The sequence below is a fragment of the Aethalodelphis obliquidens genome, unplaced genomic scaffold (genome assembly GCF_003676395.1).
Source record: "Aethalodelphis obliquidens isolate GAN/ISIS:26980383/991018 unplaced genomic scaffold, ASM367639v1 scaffold5, whole genome shotgun sequence".
Taxonomy (NCBI): domain Eukaryota; kingdom Metazoa; phylum Chordata; class Mammalia; order Artiodactyla; family Delphinidae; genus Aethalodelphis; species Aethalodelphis obliquidens.
In genome coordinates this window covers 29261421-29282527 of record NW_020837949.1, presented here as the reverse complement: position 1 = coordinate 29282527, position 21107 = coordinate 29261421, and the positions used below count along the sequence as shown (strand labels likewise).

At 38.6% G+C, this 21107-nt stretch overlaps 1 protein-coding gene across 2 annotated transcripts in view; it reads right to left on the bottom strand.

The window, feature by feature from the left end:
- The window catches only part of TSPAN12 (tetraspanin 12), a 65932-nt gene that overhangs the window by 7286 nt on the left and 37539 nt on the right, over nucleotides 1-21107 (bottom strand). For both annotated transcript variants that reach the window (XM_027102093.1, XM_027102091.1), the window contains 3 exons: nucleotides 20554-20628; nucleotides 16312-16419; nucleotides 11687-11830 (listed from right to left, as the gene is read on the bottom strand). In XM_027102093.1, the coding sequence (XP_026957894.1) occupies nucleotides 11687-11830; nucleotides 16312-16419; nucleotides 20554-20628 (327 nt within the window). The remainder of the gene's footprint in view (nucleotides 1-11686; nucleotides 11831-16311; nucleotides 16420-20553; nucleotides 20629-21107) is intronic.

Below are 21107 nucleotides of genomic sequence, written 5' to 3'. Positions count from 1 at the left end.
AACTTAGAGTAGTAGATATAAAATCCCACTTGAAAAAAATACTTTTGGATTTTGCTCCCTTTGAAACATTAGAATACTTGCCCTCCAAACATTCAAATGATGCAGGTGATTAGGTGCCATTTCACCTGGGCTTTCAGAAAGCTCAGGGGCAAATACGAAAGTCAACCACAGTTATCCCATTTGCCTTCACATGAAGCATATCTAGCTACTCTTTCCTTCATCCTGACTTTCCATCGCTATTTATGTAGCTTTCCCTTCCAGTTTTATCAAGCTATAATTGACACACAGCACTGTGTAAGTTTAGGGTGTACAGCATAATAATTTGATTTACATATATCATGAAATGATTATCACAATAAGTTTAGTGAGCATCTATCATCTCATATAGATACAAAATAAAAGAAAAAGAGGAAACATTTTTTCCTGATGATGAGAACCCTTAGGATTACTCTCTTCACAACTTTCATATATAGCACACAGCAGCGTTAATTATATTAATCACGTGGTACATTACATCCCTAGTACTTAGTTATCTTATCCAATGCTACTTATTTGCATTATTCATCCATTGTATCCTTTTGTTGTAAGCTGCATTAAATCCTTTAATAAAAACAGATACAAAGTATAAATACACAAATAAAAGCACAAATCTCTCTACATGGCACACAATTTGATATTTCTTTGGTAACTTAGGAGGCATTGTAGAAACTTGCAGCATACTAGGTAGGTATCATGCTGAATTCCAATGAACTATTTACACAATTACTTAAAGTTAAGGATTAACTTTCCAAAAGAATATTCCTCTTCCTGAGAAGACAGTATTTTTCCAGATTTCTGTGTATAAAATAATCGTCTGCCTCAGCCACTCTTTAAATTCTTCGTAGAAGCAGCTCCAGGGTTTACTGTCCATTCTGCATCACCCTCTTTGAAGTAATTTAGTCTGAACAAAAGTTGTGAGCTTATTCTGAGCCAGTCAAATAATCACGCATAAGGTTTACACTTTTTCAGTGTAAACTCGGAAGTTTTTGTTGAAAAGCAAGACACTAAGTCTAGGGAAGAAAAAATGGAAATATGTCTCTGTAATCTATTGTACTGTTCATAGATATTTAGTTGCATAAACAAACATTTCTGTTGAGTGGGTCAAAAGGGGAAATAGAAATGTTAGAGTTCAAAACTGCATTCCATTTCACAAAGGTTTTTTTATTCAAAATAGGAAGGAACAGAATTGCATTTATTTGCTTTTCTCAAAATAAAATACTCTGAGGTGACTTATCCTGAATATGTTTTCTTCCTAGATAAAGCCACATTAATAACCTCAGATAATTCAAAGGTATGAATAAGACAAGTTAGCCAGTCTACTTTACTTGCTGCAATATTAAAATTCTGGTCGACTGTAAATAACAACACTACCTTTTTATCAGAGAAAAATCACTAAACCCCATATTTCCTGGAATCTATTTGAAGGCACGTCAGGATGCCTCATTTCACTTGAGGAAATTATACACTTGAAATTATTCTCTGATCTGTCTCCAAAATGAGTTTCTAAAATTAGAAGAACCCCCGTGGCTTTTCGGTACTCAATATTCACAAGCCACATCAAAAAATTAGGCAGACCTCTAATGTGCTTATGAAGATAAAGTATAAATAAAATCTAGGTGCCAATACATGCCAGTATTGATATTCCTGTTGTTGAGTTTTCATCATAAACATAACTCCCAAGTTTGAAATGACGTGTTAATTACCAGGTACAAATATATAATATTCAGACCTATTTATTTTAAAATTGAAAGCTGAGTGATAGCAGTTCATGAGTTCATGAGCTTTAAAGAGGTTGGAACAAAAGTTCTCCACTGATAATCATAAGCTCTGCAGGGAAATAAATCCTTCCTTAAAAAATAAAATTTAACAGCAAGTAATAAAATTTACTACAGGATTTTCTGTTCTCTCAAGAATAAAGTTAGCCAAACCCATACATAGGAAATGCAGTAGAAAAAGTCTTCATGTATCTCAAAAAACTCACATCTCATTTAATCCTCACAAGTTCCCCATTAGAGAAGCACAATCCTCAAGTTCAAATGACTGTGTTTATTGAACATTTGTCATTTTCACCAGATATGTGGTTATAAAGAAACTAGCTTCAGCAAACTCAGAAGGTGGTATTCTCCCTAGGGAGGTGGGGTCCAGGGGCAGGCATTCCCTGCCTCACTGAGCAGAACATGTACAAAGCCCTCATCAGACGTCTCTCACTTCTGTCCCCTAAATATTTGTCCTTAAGAAGTGGGAAGGTGTGAAAACAAGCAAAGTGGGAAACCACATGAAGTCCCCAAAACCCTGACCTAAATTCTACCTTCAACCAACACAAATAGAACTAGAAAATGAGTATTTTCCTGTATTACTAGCAAAATTCTGGGCAATTTGGTTAGTTAAAAATCAAATCATAGATCACTAATTTTTCTATTTACTCTAATAAATATGTTAACAAGTTCCTGTTATTGTCATTAGCTACCACCATGCATTGAAGATTTGTGTTTATTATGTGCCTAGTGGTTTGGTAAGGGTTTCTTAAGTAGCTCTATTTATTTTTATAAAACCATAATGAGGTAGGTACTATTATTATCTCATTTAATAGACAAGAAAATTGAGGTTTAGAAGTGAAAAAAAATCTATAAACACTCAGCCTTCTCCTCACCATGTACTCCACATCTTGAAATTTTAGTGCCTAACTGAAGTATGGGCTTTGGAATCAAATAGATCTGAGTTTAGACACTTACTAGCTCTATGAAATTGGACTAGGTCACCGAGCCTCTTTGTGCCCCACATTTCTCATCTGTAAAATGGAAATAATAATACTGTACCTTCACAGAAACGTTTTAGGGCTGAAATGATGTAATGTATATAAAATGCTTGCTCACAGAGTTATGTATGTGTCTCCTATTTGAAAAATCCAATGTGTACTTTTCAATCCCTAATTTACTTTAACTCTCAGCTATTACTGTAGTAGATACTACAAACCCGCACTATTCTAAGGGTTGTAAACATGCTAATTCACTCACCAAACAACTTGAGATGGGTACTCTGGTTATCCTCACTTTACAGGTAATAAAAATGAAGCACAGAGAGGTTTAAAACTTGCCCCAGGTCACACAGCTACTAAGGAGTAGAGGGAAGGTTTAACCCAAAGAGTCTAGTTTTGGAACCTAGCCTTAACATCTGAACCACGTTTCCTCACTAAGGAAAACTCATTCTTAGAATCCTCTCCTTCTTTGACTTTCAGGACACTGCTTTCCATTTCTTCTCTACCTACAATAGGTGCCTTCTCCACTGCCCTTATGGGTTTCCATTTCCCAACTTCTGTCCTCTGCTGCATACCTTACACCATCTCTTTGTGTGGTCTTACCTCCTCCTGTGCATGTATTGCCTCATACACACTGATAACACCTGTAAACTGACAGTCCCCCCACCTGCTCTAGGCTGTTCTCTACTCTTCACGGTAGGTGGCATTTTCTAGGGGAACACAGCCTCCTAGCCAGAGACCACATTTCCCAGCTTCCCTTGCAGCTAAGCACAGACATGTGAACCAAGAGAATGTGAGCAGAGGTGCTGAGGGCAGAGCTTCATGCACTGGACGTTCTCCTTCCTACTTCCTCCTCCTCCCAATTGACTGGAACTGGAGGAAAACCAGGGGCAACTTTGGAAGACAGGTGTCATAAAAGGTGATGCTATCTCACCCCTGGGTCCCTGGGTGAACTTGTGCAGCAGGGCTGCCTGGCAGCTTGGACCAGCTGAGTGGTGCATGAGAGAGAAATACGAGTCCTACCTCATCCAAGCCACTGTATCTGGAGTCAGCACTTTCCTAATTAGTGCACACAAATCCCAGATCTCTGGCTGAGTTCCGTCTCCTGAGCTTCATACTTCCTACTGGGTTTCTGCACATGGAGGACTTGACAGGAACCTTAAACTCAGCATTTTCAAAATGGAACTAATCAAATCCTATCACTCCCCTCAATGAACAGCTTTCTCATCTCTCTAGGGTCCAAGTCAATGTCAGGTGTCCTTGTCCTTGCACCTTCCCTGTCACTCACTCCCCACACCCACCCCAATCATCATTCAGTTCATTCTCCCTCTTAAATATCTTTCATATTCATCTCCTTGCCCTCCTCAGTGGCACACCTGAATTCCAGCCCTTACAATCCCTCACAGTGAATTACCTGCACAGTTTCCCACCTGATTTCCCCCCGTCAAGACCCAATTCTCACCTCAACTTCTGCTCCACAATGCCGACCTAATGATTTTTTTTTTTTTTTTTTTTTTTTTTTGCGGTATGCGGGCCTCTCGCTGTTGTGGCCTCCCTCGTTGCGGAGCACACGCTCCGGACGCGCAGGCTCAGCAGCCATGGCTCATGGGCCCAGCCGCTCCGCGGCATGTGGGATCTTCCCGGACCGGGGCACGAACCCGTGTTCCCTGCATCGGCAGGTGGACTCTCAACCACTGCGCCACCAGGGAAGCCCAACGACCTAATGATTTTTTAAGCACATATCTAAAATTGTTACTTTGTGCAGTACTTTTTCAGGTCAAAATATTATAATGTCTTTCATATCAGTACCTTCTAAAGGCAAAGTTTGCAAGTCTCTACTAATAAAGCACAAGAGGAAAAGTTGCTTGAATACTGAATAGGTAACAGGAAGCTCACAACTGAACTATGTTGAGAAAGAGAATGAAAGAAAAGAAGAAGGCATTTGTATACCTGAAGCAAAACTGGCAGAATAGTTCAAGGCCTGATTAGATCAAGTGAAGCTTGAATATAAAAGGGATTCATCCCCCCTCCACCAAGACCAAACTCGTCCTACAGGGCTTCAGATGATAAAACAGATATCACCCCAAGTCCGAGTCAACCTGATCCCTGCCAGCAGTTACGGAGGAGATAATGAAGTCAGCAGAGAGGCACGAGGGAGGGTCTTTGCCTTTATACAAAAGAAAACTGAGAATGGAACTTCTTAGGTATATTCCATCTAAATAATCCCTGGGCTTGAAAGCTGCCTATGGTTCACTATCTGGGCAGGAGATTCTTTGAGTGTTTATCTGAGAATGGAGCTTCATTATTAATAAATCAGAATCCCATGGCAACTCTGTTCTCAGTTTTACTTTCCTAACAATGTCTCAAATTTGTGAACCTGTTTGTCACTTCATTCGGCAACTACTCACAGACTTCAGGATAAAATGCATGCGTTAGCAGGATATACAGGGCTCTTCATGAGCCAGCGTCTGCCCTGTCCAGCCCTCCTCACGCCTGTGCTCCCGCTGTGCTGACTTGCTTCCAGCTCTAACTCTGCACCATTGCCTCTGCCTGAAATGCCCTTTTGGGCCCCATACCCCCCAAATGATTTCTGCAACTGGCCAACACCTGCTTAGCTTTAAGATTGGAGGCCCAGGGAACTACTACCCGCTCTGTGGGCTCTCACTGCACATCTCAATCGCAAAGACAGTGGCAATGAAGGACTGCCCACCCAGTGTCAGGCTCCTTCCTGTGTCCCAGTCAAGATCATCTCATTCCTACCTCTTCTTTTAGCCACTGATGTGAGGATCATTTCTATGCAGATGTGATCAACCTCACATCAGTGCAACTGGATGGTACCTGGCCAGGGGCCTAAGCTGTTACCTCTTGCTTCCTGCCTTGGGCTTCTCTTTCAACACTTGCCCCTAATTTTGTTTGTTTCGGGTGTGGAAATTTACTTGGTCCCAAGAAGAATCTCACTAGCAGCTTAAGAGCTGGATTCCCTGGGAGAAAAATAATCCATCCCACAACTAGGTAGAGATTGCCATGAGGCCACACCCCCATTTCCCCACCATGTCCTTTTGTACCCACTGTACTCTGTCATGTTTCTTCCTCTGGCTCAGAAGTGCTGAGATAATATTTCTATGTGTAGGATGTTGTGTGTGAAAATTATAAAATAAAAGTTGTTTCTATTAGTCAAAGCAGACATATAGTACTGACTCACCTTCCTAATTCTCACAAAGATGATGACAGGGGAAGAGTGTTAATAAAAAGTGTTGAGAGCTGAGATACTTCCCCCCAAAATTGTACACGGATTATAAAACAAATACCGTTTGCCAAGGACAGCAGCGTGCAAAGGAGATGGGTGAGGAAGGACCTCCAATCTGGGTGAGGGCTGAATTCTTAACTCTCAGCTCACAGAAAGGTTAATACACAACTGAGAGAATAAAAACCTCAGACAAGCCATCCCACACGGTCACCATGAGCTGCCCCCATCTTTAACCTGGGGGAGCACCCCTGCATGCGCATTTACTATCTGTGAGCATTGGAGACCTATACACACCATCACCATCTGGGTTCTTCATCTGGCAAGTCAGGACTCAGAAAGATCACATCCCCTTCACACTCACACCCCCGCCCTCTTCCAGCTCTTTATTTGTATGTAGAGGTTTTCTGTTACTCAGAAAAGAAATAAACGACCTTCTAAAGAGGCAGAAATGACGTGGAGCAAAATCATTTGCCGCAAAGGAAATTATTAAGAGTATTTGATATTCAAACCCAATACGCCATGGAACATATCAAGACTAAGCATCCAAAGAACAAGGGTCCCAAAGGCACACAGCTTCGTAGAAACCATCTTTCTGTCCGGTCCTTACATAACCTCTGTGAATGACTATTCTGAAGAAGCAGTCAATCTCGTTTAACAGTAGTTTTTCTCCTAACTACAAAACAAAGAAATGTGGTTTTGGAAGCATATTTTACTTGACTCTCTCCCTCTTGGTTTTACATTTTGAGTTGGTCCATTTGAAGTAGGGCCTGTTGTGAGCTTGTTTACATCCATTTATTTTTCTTGAGGTGGCATTTCAGTTTCTTTGAGGAGGTGTTTTTTTTCTTCATTTCCTATCTGAGAGCAAACACTGCAACTATTCCCTACAACTGTGGTTCTTCACACTTTTAGGTATGGAGCCCCAAGAAAAGCTGATGAAAGCTATAGATCCTACTCACTGAAAAATGCATATAAAATATCAAAAACAATTCCAACAATACCACTTTTCTCTTGAAGCCCATCCAAGAGCACAGGTCCATGGGCAAGGGGTTAGAAGTCCCTGTTCTACCAAAACTTTTTTTCTACCAGCCTTCTTTATTCTCTCTCTCGTCTTATTCTCCAATCAAGTCTAGAACTTTAGTAACTGGTATGATGGAAAACTCGGCAGGTGAAAGAAGGAAAAGACGCATCTCAGTCTTGTATTTTACCAACTTAAACTCTGAGTCTGAGGTTTTGCTGAAGCCAAGTCTCACACCCACTGTTTAGACAGTGTGGTTACACAAACAGTCCCAAATTGCAGGGTAGGAAGCAGTCAGGAATCGTTGGTCCAGGCCACCTCCAGGGGGGCTTATACACTGCAGTTCCCTAGGCTAAAAAAATACTCTTCAATGGATCTTTGCATGGCTGGATCCTTCTCACCAACTGGTCTCGGTTCAAATGCCACCTCCTAAGACAGCCTGTTCCTAAACATCCTATCTTAAATAATTCCCTCACCAATAAAGCCATTCTTTAGCACATGACCCTGTTCAGAGTCTTCAAAGTGCTTACCGCCACCTGAAATGATTTTTTATTGCTGTTTTTTTCTTGTTAAATGTCTATATCCCTAACTAGAACATAAGTTATACTGGAGGAGAGTTTTTTGTCTGAAACATTTTCCATGGTATCTTCAGCGTTCACAATAGCACTTGGAACCCAGGAGGCATTCAAAACTGTTTGAATGAATGAATGGGATAGAACCAAATTGAGGGTCAGAGATAGTTTTATAGATTTTTAAATCTATACTTCTATACAAGATTTTATACAATCTATACTTTTAAATCTATACTTTTATACAAGTGGATAGCTCATTATGGATGTTTGAGGGGCTGTGTGCCAAACCCAACAATACCACTGATGGAAATGTTTTTAAAATGTGCGATTGTTGCTATATTTCCGCTCTGTCATTTTTCACAGATTTCAAATATGTCATAAAATATGACATATGGGTCAGGGACCATGCAGGCCACCAGATGGTTGAGGATGATTTATTTCCTTGATTTCAGACTACTGAAGAAAGACTACAGGAAGAAAGTCAGTTCTTATCTCTAAGCTTACAGAATATGAAAGATAAAAGGGACCTTGAAGTTCATCTAGTCCAGATTCACTCTTAATTTAAAAATCCATTCTACCCACCAATGACATAGTTATCTGACCTTGACTTTAATATTTTTAGTGATGAGACACTCACGACTTTACAAGAGAACCTTTCTCACAACTGGACGGATTTTGATGAGCAAGGTTTTCCGTCTATTGATTCAAAATTTCCTTCCTGTAACTTCTGGCCCTTGGAGCAACAATGAATAAGTCTAGTTCCTGTTCGGAATGATGAACTTTGAAGACCTCTAAAATATCTCCTTTCAGTACTTGCTACTTCAGAATAAATTTCCCAAATACCAACAGCTGTCCCTCACTTGTTCACCCTTTCAGACCCCTCATCTTTCAGGTGGATGATCTCTGGGCACACTGCAACGAGGAAACGTATGTTCTCCTGGGCAAAGTGGAATTAAGTCTTATTTTTAATGATGGATTTAATTGTACTTTTGCCATAAAGCTACTAAGTGATCCACTTTTGTAAGTCAGCTATGCATATAATTATGCACTATGTTACCAATCTCAGCATCTGTTATTAATTGTAAAATGCAAAAGCAGATTACTCTCATATAATGAACCTCTGTCTCTGCTGGAAGTTTGTCTAAAGAACATCTTGTCACTGATAATGTCAGCTTGCTTTTCAAAGTCTTTTGATGAAAATATGAGAAAACTTTTAAAATAATATGGGCCATCAATTTGCACTTGCACAATAGTGTGGTTTCCTTTAATCTTAAAATTCACGTCACAAGCAATTCTAGACATCCTGAAATTAAAGTGTCTCATTATGAATACTACTAGCAAAAGTGAACTGCAGTTTTAAACAAAAAAATTTTATTAAATGTTTAATTGACTGCCTTTCAACTAAATAATAAAACTGAAGTGAATCTGTCCATACTCAGACTTTGTGGGAAGATATGGTAAATTCATTCATGTTTTGTCATTCTCAGGATCAATATTGGTTATAATCATGTTACCAGTGTTGATCACTAAAGAAAGTAGAAATTATTACATATGTAGCCCAATAATTCCCCATATTGACTTGCTACTCCTAAAAACTAACAAAGGATTAAGTTCACACTAGGAAAGTGGATAGGTTTCAATTCACATGTTAACACTTACATCTATACTGTAATCCTCTGGGGTATTTTGGTTTTGGATTTTTCTGCAAAATGGTTTATTATCCCAGGAGGAGGCTCTCCCTGGGGCTTACATCTTAATAAATAAATGTCTGTCTGTAATCATCTGTTTTTTAAAAGCTAGTGGTAAGTTATGTATTTGAATATCCACAATTACATCTGCATCTAATATTATCTTAGAAATATTAAGCTTGGTTTCCTGTTTTATGAAATCAATAGGACTTTAACTGGTGAACTTGTTAGGTGACCATCCCTACTACAGTCACCAACCAATATTTACCTTTCACTCAGAAAAAAAAATGTAACATAATCACTGCAGAACTCAGAGACACTGACTCAATAATTCTTCGTTTAATATACAATATCTTGTATATTCCTTTTCATTCAAAGCCAAAATGCTACTAAGCATAATATGTTTAAAATGATAACATCCAAATACAATACTTCCCAGTAGTGTGAGGCACGACTATAAGTATTTTGATTATCTTTTAAAGTAAACACCTGAGTTATTCAGTTGCTTCAACAATTCTTGTTATGAGATAAATTTCATCCCCTCTAAATTCATATGTTAAGTCCCTAACCTCCAGTACCTCAGAATGTGATCTTATTTGGAAATAGAATCCTTGCAGATATAATTAGTTAAGATGAGGTCATACAGGAGAAGGGTGGGCCCCTAGTCTAATACGACTGGTGTCCTTATGAAAAAGGGAAATTTGGAGACAGATGCAAACAGGGAGAATGGCATGTAAACACAAAGGCAGAGATCTGGGTGATGCTTCTACAAGCCAAGGAACACCAATGATTCCCAACAAACCCCCAGAAGCTGAGGCATAGATTCTTCCTCACACGCCTCAGAAGGAACCAACCTTGCTGACACTTGATCTCAGACTTACAGCCTTTAGAACTGTGAGACAATAAATATCTGTTGTTTAACTTACTCTGTGGTACTTTCCTGCCCTAGAAAGACTAACACAATTCTGAATCTCTTAAAGATATTTGGCACTCCTCTTTGTGGCCTGCCTTCAGAGGCCAAAGCACTTCATTTTGGGTATCCTTAAATGTGGCAAAGGCTTGTCCTCTAAGATGAACTTTTTAACAGTCAAAAGTTATTCATCTCTAAGACATGAATGAAATGAAACATTTGTGTGGGTAATCCAGCATCATTTTCAAATTCATTAATTTACACTATAAATTAATACAACTGATTTTCGAGCATCTCTACAACTGGCTTTGGCAGACAGCCTAAAAGATGTTTTGAACAATGACAGTATTTCTAGGGAAAATCAGGTGTGTGTGTGTGTGTATTATATTATGAATGATATAAATTGTTACTTTATGTTAATATGATTTGTGGTACCCAGATACTTGACTGGTGATGTATCTGGGAAATGATCCCAGCCCATCAGCCTGAGCAGCTTCCCTTCCACCTGATTCACATTTTGAGCTTCCATTCTAGATCAAGACTACAATGAAGCCTTCTATAAAGATGGAACTGTCTTATATCTGTGTTGGCCTACACAGGAACTGCTAGTCCCAAGTGGCTGTTGAGCCCTTAAAATGTGGCTAGTGCAACTGAGGAAATGTAATTTTTATTTTATTTTATTTTAATTGAATAGCCAATAGCCACTTGTAGCTATTGGCTACTATACTGGAATGGTGTAGTTCTAGATTTTAATTTGAAAATAGGATTTCTCTGCTAACAAAGTTTGAAAATCACCATTAAAGATGAAGGAATAGGAAAGCTTCTGCTAACAAAGGAATAACAGATGATTCTGATGAATTCTCCCGGAAAACATAAATATGCAAGTTTCTTAGCCACTTGATAACTGACTTTAATCCCACTGAGCATCTAACTTCATTAAATCAGCTAAAACTAACATCACTGATATTAGCCAGCAGGGGGACCTGAAGAGTCGAGGACAGCATTTTCTCTGGAGAGTAGAAGGGTTTTGGGGGGTTTTTTGGGTTTTGGTTTTTTTGGGTTTTTTGTCCATCCCCTGCCCCCATGTTTTAGTCTATATGGAAGCCCTAAATACACATTATGCTCAAGAACTACAAACCTTGTCTTCCCCAATGTCCGGAGTTAGTCACACACTCTGCATGTCTGTTTTTAAAGCGCTCTTAGGAAGTGGCAATAGAGCTTGGTTCTAGACAATACAGTTCAAAATCCAATTAATTCTAAAACCTAGCCTTTCCAAATTTACTTTGTTAAAATGTGATTAGTATTCAGATTTTTATATTAACTTTTAGCTTTGTCTTCTTTCTCCACATTTCAGAGGAAAACAATTTTCAGGTCCCTCATATTTAGACAGAAGAGGAAAATTGCATTGGCACGTTGTTGATTCTTTACTTCCATGATAAGTTAATGACATATGGCCTTACCTCTTGATAAAGGTCACTGAGATCTTCCTGGTGGGCCTGTTTGGAACATCCTGGGAATTCCCTAACACAACAGGAATCTGGGGGCCAGTCCATTTCTGTCATTTCCAGCCAGTCGGTGAAATAGACAACTCCACAGCACTTGAACTGCAAAAGAATGACTGGTCAGGCTCAGAAACAACAAAAATATTTTCTTAACTTATGGGAGACTGAACGTTAGATTTCTTAAATATTTGCACCCAGAGCTAAAGTCACTTCTGTCATCACCTAATGATATGTGCACATTTTATGTTGACAACAGAAATGTAATAGAGGACTCCATAATGGAACAATTCTGAACAATAATGCCCATAACACGTGAAGACAGATCAGGCATGACTGAGTCTTACCTCCCCCCAAATGTAAAATCCTCTACAAGTGATCACATAGCAGCAAAGTTAATACACACTAACAAAACAAATAGCTGAAATCTTATATCTAACATTAAACCTCTAGCTACTAGGGAATAGTTGATCAATCTATTTGCATATTGCCTAGTTACCAACTTAACTGCTTAACAAATTCAAATATTATATTAAAACTTTCCGCAATCTCTGTAGAAAGATTTTTGGCCAACAGCCCACATCACAGAGATTACCCAACTCGATTCATTAACCAGAACATTTCCAAAAATTTCTGAGATGGAAACATAGGTTTGGTCAACAAATTTTTATGCAACTGAGTGAGAATCTTGAAAACAACTGGCATATTCTATCACCATAATCTCAGAAGAAATGATGTGTCTTTAGTGTCAATAAAGTTGGATTTAAGACAAACTATGTTGTCTTTGTTTCTTTTTAGTCTCATTTCACCAACTATTAACAAAAACCTTCTCTGGTCAAAGTTTAGAAACCCTGCTTAAGGACATATGTAGATTAGATTCAGAGTAATTAACTATGAAAACTTTCTGTCCTTGGGTAGAGGGCAGTTACTCTTCCATATAGTCAGAAACAAGGGTTATGTACAGGCAGTCACGGAGAAGAATTTTGCCAGGAGTGACTGGCTTTGAAAATTATGTAGCCCAACAAATCACCCTGTGCTCAGGATTAACACTGTATTGTAAAATATCACAATCCACCATTTCAAAATTTCAACTAAAATAAACTTTAAAGAATTCTGAATTTCTTACGTAAAATGAAACAAGGAAATACAAAAAATCATTTTACATTTTTTCTCTTGCTTAAATATCTAATTTTGTGTGTGTGTGTGTGGTACGTGGGCCTCTCACTGCTGTGGCCTCTCCCATTGCGGAGCACAGGCTCCAGACGTGCAGGCTCAGCGGCCATGGCTCACGGGCCCAGCCGATCCACGGCATGTGGGATCTTCCCAGACTGGGGCACGAACCCGTGTCCCCTGCATTGGCAGGTGGACTCTCAACCACTGCACCACCAGGGAAGCCCAATATCTAATTTTAAAGAGAAAAAAAAAAAAATGGTCATGAAGAACCTAGGGGCAAGACGGGAATAAAGAGACCTACTAGAGAATGGACTTGAGGATACAGGGAGAGGGAAGGGTAAGCTGAGATGAAGTGAGAGAGTGGCATGGACATATATACACTACCAAACGTAAAATAGATAGCTAGTGGGAAGCAGCCGCATAGCACAGGGAGATCAGCTTGGTGCTTTGTGACCACCTAGAGGGGTGGGATAGGGAGGGTGGGAGGGAGGGAGATGCAAGAGGGAAGAGATATGGGAACATATGTATATGTATAACTGATTCACTTTGTTATAAAGTAGAAACTAACACACCATTGTAAAGCAATTATACTCCAATAAAGATGTTAAAAAATAAAAATAAAGAGAAAAAAATCATCTTGAGTACTATAAATGATGAAATACTGATGCTATGAGTAATACTAAAATTTTCCAAGAAACTTTAAAAATAATTTTAGTATTTCCCTCTTATAAATGTGTTCTAAAATCCACAAATATACCACAAACATCACCAATTAAGTCAAACATAAGTTAACATCATGTATTTTACATAAGTCATTGAGTATCCATAAAAAATACATGTAGTAAAATGACCACTTTCTAAAAATCATAAACTACTACCTTTCCAAGTCAGTCTTTTTAAATCCTTGCATGCAGAAGAAACCTACTCCTCATTTCCTAATGTCATGTGTTTTTCTGTGTTGCTGACAGGAGGACGGTTCTTGGAACATGCTCACTCCGTCCACAATAGAACAGCCCATTTATCTGGCCTTCTCAGGAAGTGAGGTGCTCCACACAGATGACTTTTCCAAATAACTTATGCATAGCATGTTCTGTGCCAGATGCTTTTTTTTATTTTAATAAGTCACTGAGATATTGTTGCTTTTTACATGGTTGTTTTTCTTCATCAATAGAAGATACTGAATTGATACTGAAAATTTTCCTGGAAACTCCCTTAAGCAAACCCATTCTCAAGCCACACATGACTATGGTCTACGTCTCCTTGGAGTCTTGCTGCCTCTTTTAGAGCCACATTGTGAGATGGGGCCACTCTTCTAACATGCTGTCAAACCGGAAAATTCCACCACCATTTTACATAAGCAGAACCTGAGGCTCTAAGGAACAGGACAAGTAGGTTGCCAAGATCACAGACCAGCCAGCGGTGGAGTCTATTTGTTCTCAAGCCTATACTCCAACTTCTATGTTAGAATCAATCAATAAATACAGTTCTTAGCATCAGTTTTTTTAAAGGTATTAAATAAACATCACTAGGGCTTAAGTGAGAGTCCACTAAAGTGAAGTACATGCCCAGACCTGCACCGAATGAGGAGTCAGGAAAACTGCAGCCTGACAAGGTTGCTCTACAATTTATTTTGGGAGAAGATGGTTAGCTGAATTGTGTCCTTCCGCCCCACCACCGAAATTCACGGTGAGGTTCTAACCTCCAGAATGTGACCATATTTGGGAAGGTCTTTACAGAAGGCATTAAAATAAGGTCATAAGGGTGGTCCTAATCCCATCTGACCTATGCCCTTATAAGAAGAGGAAATTTAAACACAGACGCAGAGGGAAGATGACGTGAAGACACAGGGAGATGACTTCGGCTGTCTACAAGCCCAGGAGAGAGGCCTCAGGAAAAAATCAATCCTGCCGATGCCTCGATCTCAGACTTCCAGCCTCCAGAGTTGTGAGACAATAAATTTCTGTTGTTTAAGCCACCCAGCCTGTGGTACTTTGTTATGGCTGCAGCCCTAGCAAATGAATACAAGGGGCTTTTAAAAATTCATTCAGGAGGCCCGGAGGTCTTCACCACCTTCCTCTGGAGTGAAATAAGCCTATGATGTAAAGGAGGGAACTTACCATACAACCAATCTAAAAATATGTGCGCTATCATTTGTAGCGCTGTACATTATCGACCTAGGGTGGCGCCCTCTTTGTACCATTAGAAAAAAACTCATTTTGTTTTTTTACCTGGATTATCATGGTCCACATCACAATTGTCAGAAAATAAAGAGCTCTAGGAAGCTTCCACTCCGGGCAGTAGCTGAACACAGCTTATTATAAATTCCCTAACGCTTCACTTATTTTCCCTTCACGTTGTTTTTAGTACAAATGAAGAGTAAACAAACAAAGTCAGGAAGCAGTTAAATAAACAGGAAATCTGTGCTGCAGTGATAATTTTCACCATCTCAACAACTGTAACACAAAGAGCCAGATTTGGAGATTATCCTGGACTTGAACCTCTGCCTGTATCCAAGACAGAGTAACTGAGCAGGGAGCAGGACCTCTATTGTGCAAGACCCTGATTCTCAAATGCTTTGGAGCCCAGCTTTAAATGCCAGTAAAAGAAAGAGATAGACTTGGTCATCTGGGAATGTCACTCCAATCGCAAGGAAACTGCTTGGGAGAAGAACTTAGTTTGAATCAATGGTTAACTTCAAGTCACCAGATTTTAAACATCTAAATATAGTTCCTGTCTGAGAGGATAATGGGATGCAGTGCTATATGGAAGGTAGGTAAGAAAAGCTAAAAGCACTTAACTTTGTAATGTTATTGTTAACAATAACTTATGATTTCATTTAATCTTCTCAACACCTGGAGGAGATAGGTACTTTTATGATCCCCATTTTATAGATGAGGAGACTGAAGCTTAAGGAAGTTAAGTAAATTACAGAAGCTCATGTAATAGTAAGCAGCAGAGCCAGAATTTGAACGAAGTTCTTTCTAACTAGAAAGTTCATGCTTTTAATGATATGCTGAGTCCTAATTTCCAAATAAGACCCATGATTTTAAATTTTCAAATGATGTTTAAATTACAGATAGCTCTAAAAGTCACGAAAAATTATCCATTCACATCGAGCTTGGGTAATTATCAAGGAATTCTCATTAAAAAAGGAAAATTTAGTTTAGCAAAAGGGCTTTTAAAAGATTCTAAAATATATGTGAACCGTGGGAAATGAAGCGGAAATGGTGGAAGAAAAGCAGGGCATAGAGCTACTTAAAGTATTTCTCAATAAAAAATTACACCAGTGGTAACTGAATCATCGGCTTAACTTTTCAGCACAGGGAAAATGACCAAAGCCAAAGCTTTGAACACTTGTTTTGAAAGTGTGTAATTTATTCCATACCCTCTACCTCAGAAAAGGTAGCACTTACCTCTCTCTGAAAAAAATTCCAAGCATGAGTAAGCCACCGGTATCTCGGTAAGCCATAATTTGTCATTCTGGCTTTCAAAGTGACCATGTCTGACCACTGTACTGGAACCTAGCGATAGAAAAGACAAAGTATCAACAACTGTAACATGCAAACAGCCACATTCAGACACACATACATTCACAGATTCACACAAACACAATCACTCATAGACTCATCCACATACTCACACTTACTTGGAATGTACTGCCATTGCCAAACACTGCCTTAAATTTGTATTTGTTTGTGGCTTAAATTAAGCTCAGCGCTATTAAATACGTATCAAACAATCTCTACTTGTAGATTTTTGTACTAAATGAGTAAGTACTTCATATTAAGCAAAATAATGCGAAATCACTTAATGCCGATATCAAGTTCAAGGAAATCACAAAGAAGTAAAGCTCTATGTTCTGTAGATACACCCAAGCTCCTCATAACAAGTGATCCCTGCTGCAAAATGCCCTTTCATTTGATTTTGTAATGCTATGAAATGGTTCTTTGAAGTGGCTGCAGATTATGGTACTAAAATAAAGGGAGAAGAATTAAGGGAACGAGTTCAGCTCAAGCCAAGCCTCACTCTAGAAGAAGTCTGTAAACTTTTCAAAAAGTGGATTTTAGGGCTTCCCTGGTGGCGCAGTGGTTGAGAGTCTGCCTGCCGATGCAGGGGACACGGGTTCGTGCCCCGGTCTGGGAAGATCCCACATGCCACGGAGCGGCTGGGCCCGTGAACCATGGCCGCTGGGCCTGCGCGTCCGGAGCCTGTGCTCCGCACCGGGAGAGGCCACAACAGTGAGAGGCCCGCGTACCTCAAAAAAAAAAAAAAAAAAAAAAAAGTTGGATTTTAGAGGCATGCTAGAATTCTAGAAAAATTGTTCCGAAATGAAAGCATTTTTTTGTGCTCTGCCTCTTAAGGTACCTAGCACCATGTCCCTGAACAGTTTTTAACCATGACACAGCTTCAGGTACATGACACAACAGTTGGTAAGAAATCTAATTAGCATATCATGTTATGTTTTGTGTACAGTGCTACAGGAGAAATGGGGTCACAAAAATCCTAGTCTCTCCACACGTGTGTTATTAAAGTAACTCTTGGGAAACTAGACAGACATCCACACCTGATTTATGGAGCAATACTGACCGGGCTAAGTCAAGCAAATTTGACACTAACTCAATATTCATAATATTTTGAAATCTTATTTTTAAAAATAGTAATATCGGCCTTTCCTGGTGGCACAGTGGTTGAGAGTCCGCCTGCTGATGCAGGGGACGTGGGTTCATGCCCTGGTCCGGGAGGATCCCACATGCCGCGGAGCGGCTAGGCCCATACCGTACCGCAAAAAAAAAAAAAAAAAAAAAAAAAAGCAATATCAATAGTAGTTTAAAAATTCCCAGCCACAGAAAGTCTTCATTTTGTTCCTTTGTTAATTTTCTTTTTTATTACTTGGAAATGTACAATACAAAAGAAAACACCCCAACACCTGGGCACACAACTTTGTTCCCTAAATAATGGGCTGACTGGGTATACTGTGTGTTCATCTGGTTCCACCAAAGTTCAGAGAACTAACCAAAGTTCAAGCTATGCACTATAAATTCTTATTATCTCATATCCTTTTGAACATAAAATAAATAGAAGTGAAATAAATTCTCTAGAAATTTATAATCTGAAACAGTTAACATGATTGATAGATTTCATCTAGTGAAGGAATGATGAATGGGAGGTGAACATGTATACAAAAAACAGAAATAATGGGAAAATAGGCTGCCTGATGCTCAATCTCTTGATATAGTTATTAGAAAAGTCTTATTTTTAAGTTATTTTCCAAAATAAATTAAGTTGTTTCCCACTTGTGACCACAATTGATCTGAAACCAAATATAGCAAGAAACACAGGTGGTCACTGAGGTTCGGGCACAAAATACAGTGCTCTGGCCATAAAGGAAAACACACATGTATCGGCTCCTTGCATGGAACAGAGAAGAGCACAAAGCCCATTCTACGCAAAGTCTGGGGTTCTGCAAAATTTCGCAGCTCATAAGCTTTAACGGCACTTTTCATTCACGTTGCTATTAGTGCAAAGGCAATAATAATAAAAAAAAATTCTGACAAACATTTTTCCTAAAGGACTACTTTCCACATTTCACTTTTAAACAGCCCTTGTTTTATCCTGGTGACTTAATGGGGGAAGATTTACACAAGCAAAACAGTGATGTATGCCTTCAGCGGGCATGGCAGTGTACACCCATCTAGTACCATTGTGATACTAAAAAAATACTTGCAGATGGCCCCTTCACAGAATAGAAGCAAGTATCTAAAAAGTATCAATTCCTTTCTGTTTCCTCAAGTTCCTTAGAATTATACTAGAGTCAAAATATTTCCTTTCAAATACCTTAAATTAATTCATTTCAAACTTGTTATAATTTAGGAAATTTATCAAATATTAGTATGATATAAACACTGTTCAAGCCATTTTTTAAAATCCACTAGAAAGTAAACTCATTTTTAGAAACCTTTCAATTACCAAAAAGAACACAAAAGCTGAGATGAGGAGATCAAGAATTAATTGTACAATTTACTACTCATTGCTTGAATGTTAAGGAGATCCATGTGTTTTTTGAAATTAGAAAAAATTAGTAAGACACCAAAACTGAGTCCCTGGAATCCATCACTTTTTCATTCCCTTAATATGCCAAGTTTCTAGGGATGGTGTGAAAATATGATTCTCAAAGACAACAAGAGCATTCCTATTGTAAGAGGAGATTTTGTTTTGAAGATAGTGTTTAACTTTATATTAAACTAGTTAGAACCTGCCCTGACTTTTCAATTTTTAATAAAGAAAAAAATAACCATAAATTCTCTCTTCTTACTGAGAGTTGTCACACATTGAAAGCATGAGTGTTTTCAGAGGGGTTCAGCTGTGTAGCAGTGCCAAAGTATCGTTTACATGTAAATTGAAGTATGTAGAGTACCCACTAGTCTGTAATTACCACTTAGTATTCAAAACAGTGTCACAGTACAGTAGCAGATTTACCATAGAATCTTTAATAACTGCACCAGTACCAGAGATGTCTTCAATTTTCTTACACAACTGCCAAAATGCCTCTCAGAAACAAATGTAAAAGAATCTGCTTCATGGGTGGTGGTGATGTGATGAACTGGGAGATTTTGATTGACATATATACACTAATATGTATAAAATAGATAACTAATAAGAACCTGCTGTATAAAAAATAAATTTAATTTAATTTAAAAAAAAAAGAATCTGCTTTGCTTCTTAAGAGCTCTTAAACTTTAAAATGTTGAAGACTGACCTGGGGAACTTGCCACAAAGGCAGATACTCAGTCCCTGCGTTTTCCTCTATTCCGATCTAGCAGCTCTGGCCTAGAGCCCTATAATGTGCATTTTAAAGAATCACCCTGGTGGACTCCTGCTGTAGACAGTCCGAAGACTACATGTTGGGGGGAAAAAAAACATCATCTTCCTGAAACAGAATTACTCTACGAAGCTCACAGTGGAAGAATCTGACCTGCCACCACAAAAACAGCCAGACTTCACAGACATGCAAAGGTGCTCAACCTCACTGATAATCAATGCACCAATTTTCACCAATGAAGTGAGCAAACATTAAATAAGTAGTAATGCCCAATAGAGCAGAGGTGAAGTGGAGTGGTATACCGAACATGACTGGTAAAATCTTAAGGTTAAGAAACTCTTATTCTCATTCATTCTAACACACACTTCTTAATTTGGAAGATGGTTCGGCTTCCTGCAAACAGAAGGTACGTGTTTCCTAGCCATCAGTGTACAGCTGCAGTCAGCATTTTATAAGGTTTTCATGTAGCTTTTCAACTTTTCTCAAGTCCTGTTGCAAATGTGAATATTTCCTATTATACACTCAGAAGATGGTAAAATTATTTTAGAACATATATAATTTTCAGTCTATTATATTCATGTTTAAGCAATCTGTGGAATTAAAGATATATATATAGGAATAGAGGAAATGAAAAATTACAAATTATGCTTTGGAACTATGCTTTAGACACAGAAAAGAAAATGCTACATTTCAGAAGTATTGGGAGTATTCATTGTTACCAGACAGCATGAACATTCAAATTAATAATCATGTGCCTCACAACTCCAGAGTATCTGATTTAAAAGGCTGAACGAATATTGTTTCAGACTGTGGTTATATTCCATTTTGAACTCACCATAATTTCCTGCTCATATGTCCAAACACCACAAGCCAGTTCTACACAGAAAATGACAAGTAAACTTCCAAAATACTGTAGAAGAACAGAAAATGAATGCTGTTAGGATAGACTCAAAGTAAAATATGGTCATCAGAGACAAGCTAAATATTATTCAGTGTTGTTTATTCAAAGGACAAGAAAACAGAGGCACATATTCAAGAAGCTCCCTCCCTTGGGAGCAGATGGGGAAAATTTCAGCAAATTTTGAGATATCGGCAGACAGCATTCAATACTCACCTAAGTGGGTCGTTTGGATGGTGCTTCATTTATCAAATGCTTTCATAATTAATTCACTCAATGGATAAGACCACCTCATTTTACAAATGAAGAAATTAATGTGAAAAGTATACAATAAGACTTGATCAAGAACGTGCATAATAAAATAAATTTTGGAGCCCTAAAGGGACCACTGCAGCCATGGTCTTTGTGCTCTTCCTTGCCACTTCTCCAGTTGCGGAGGTCACTTTACAGAAGTAAACAGTAAAAGGGTGAGAAAGAAGAGGTTCTCTGAA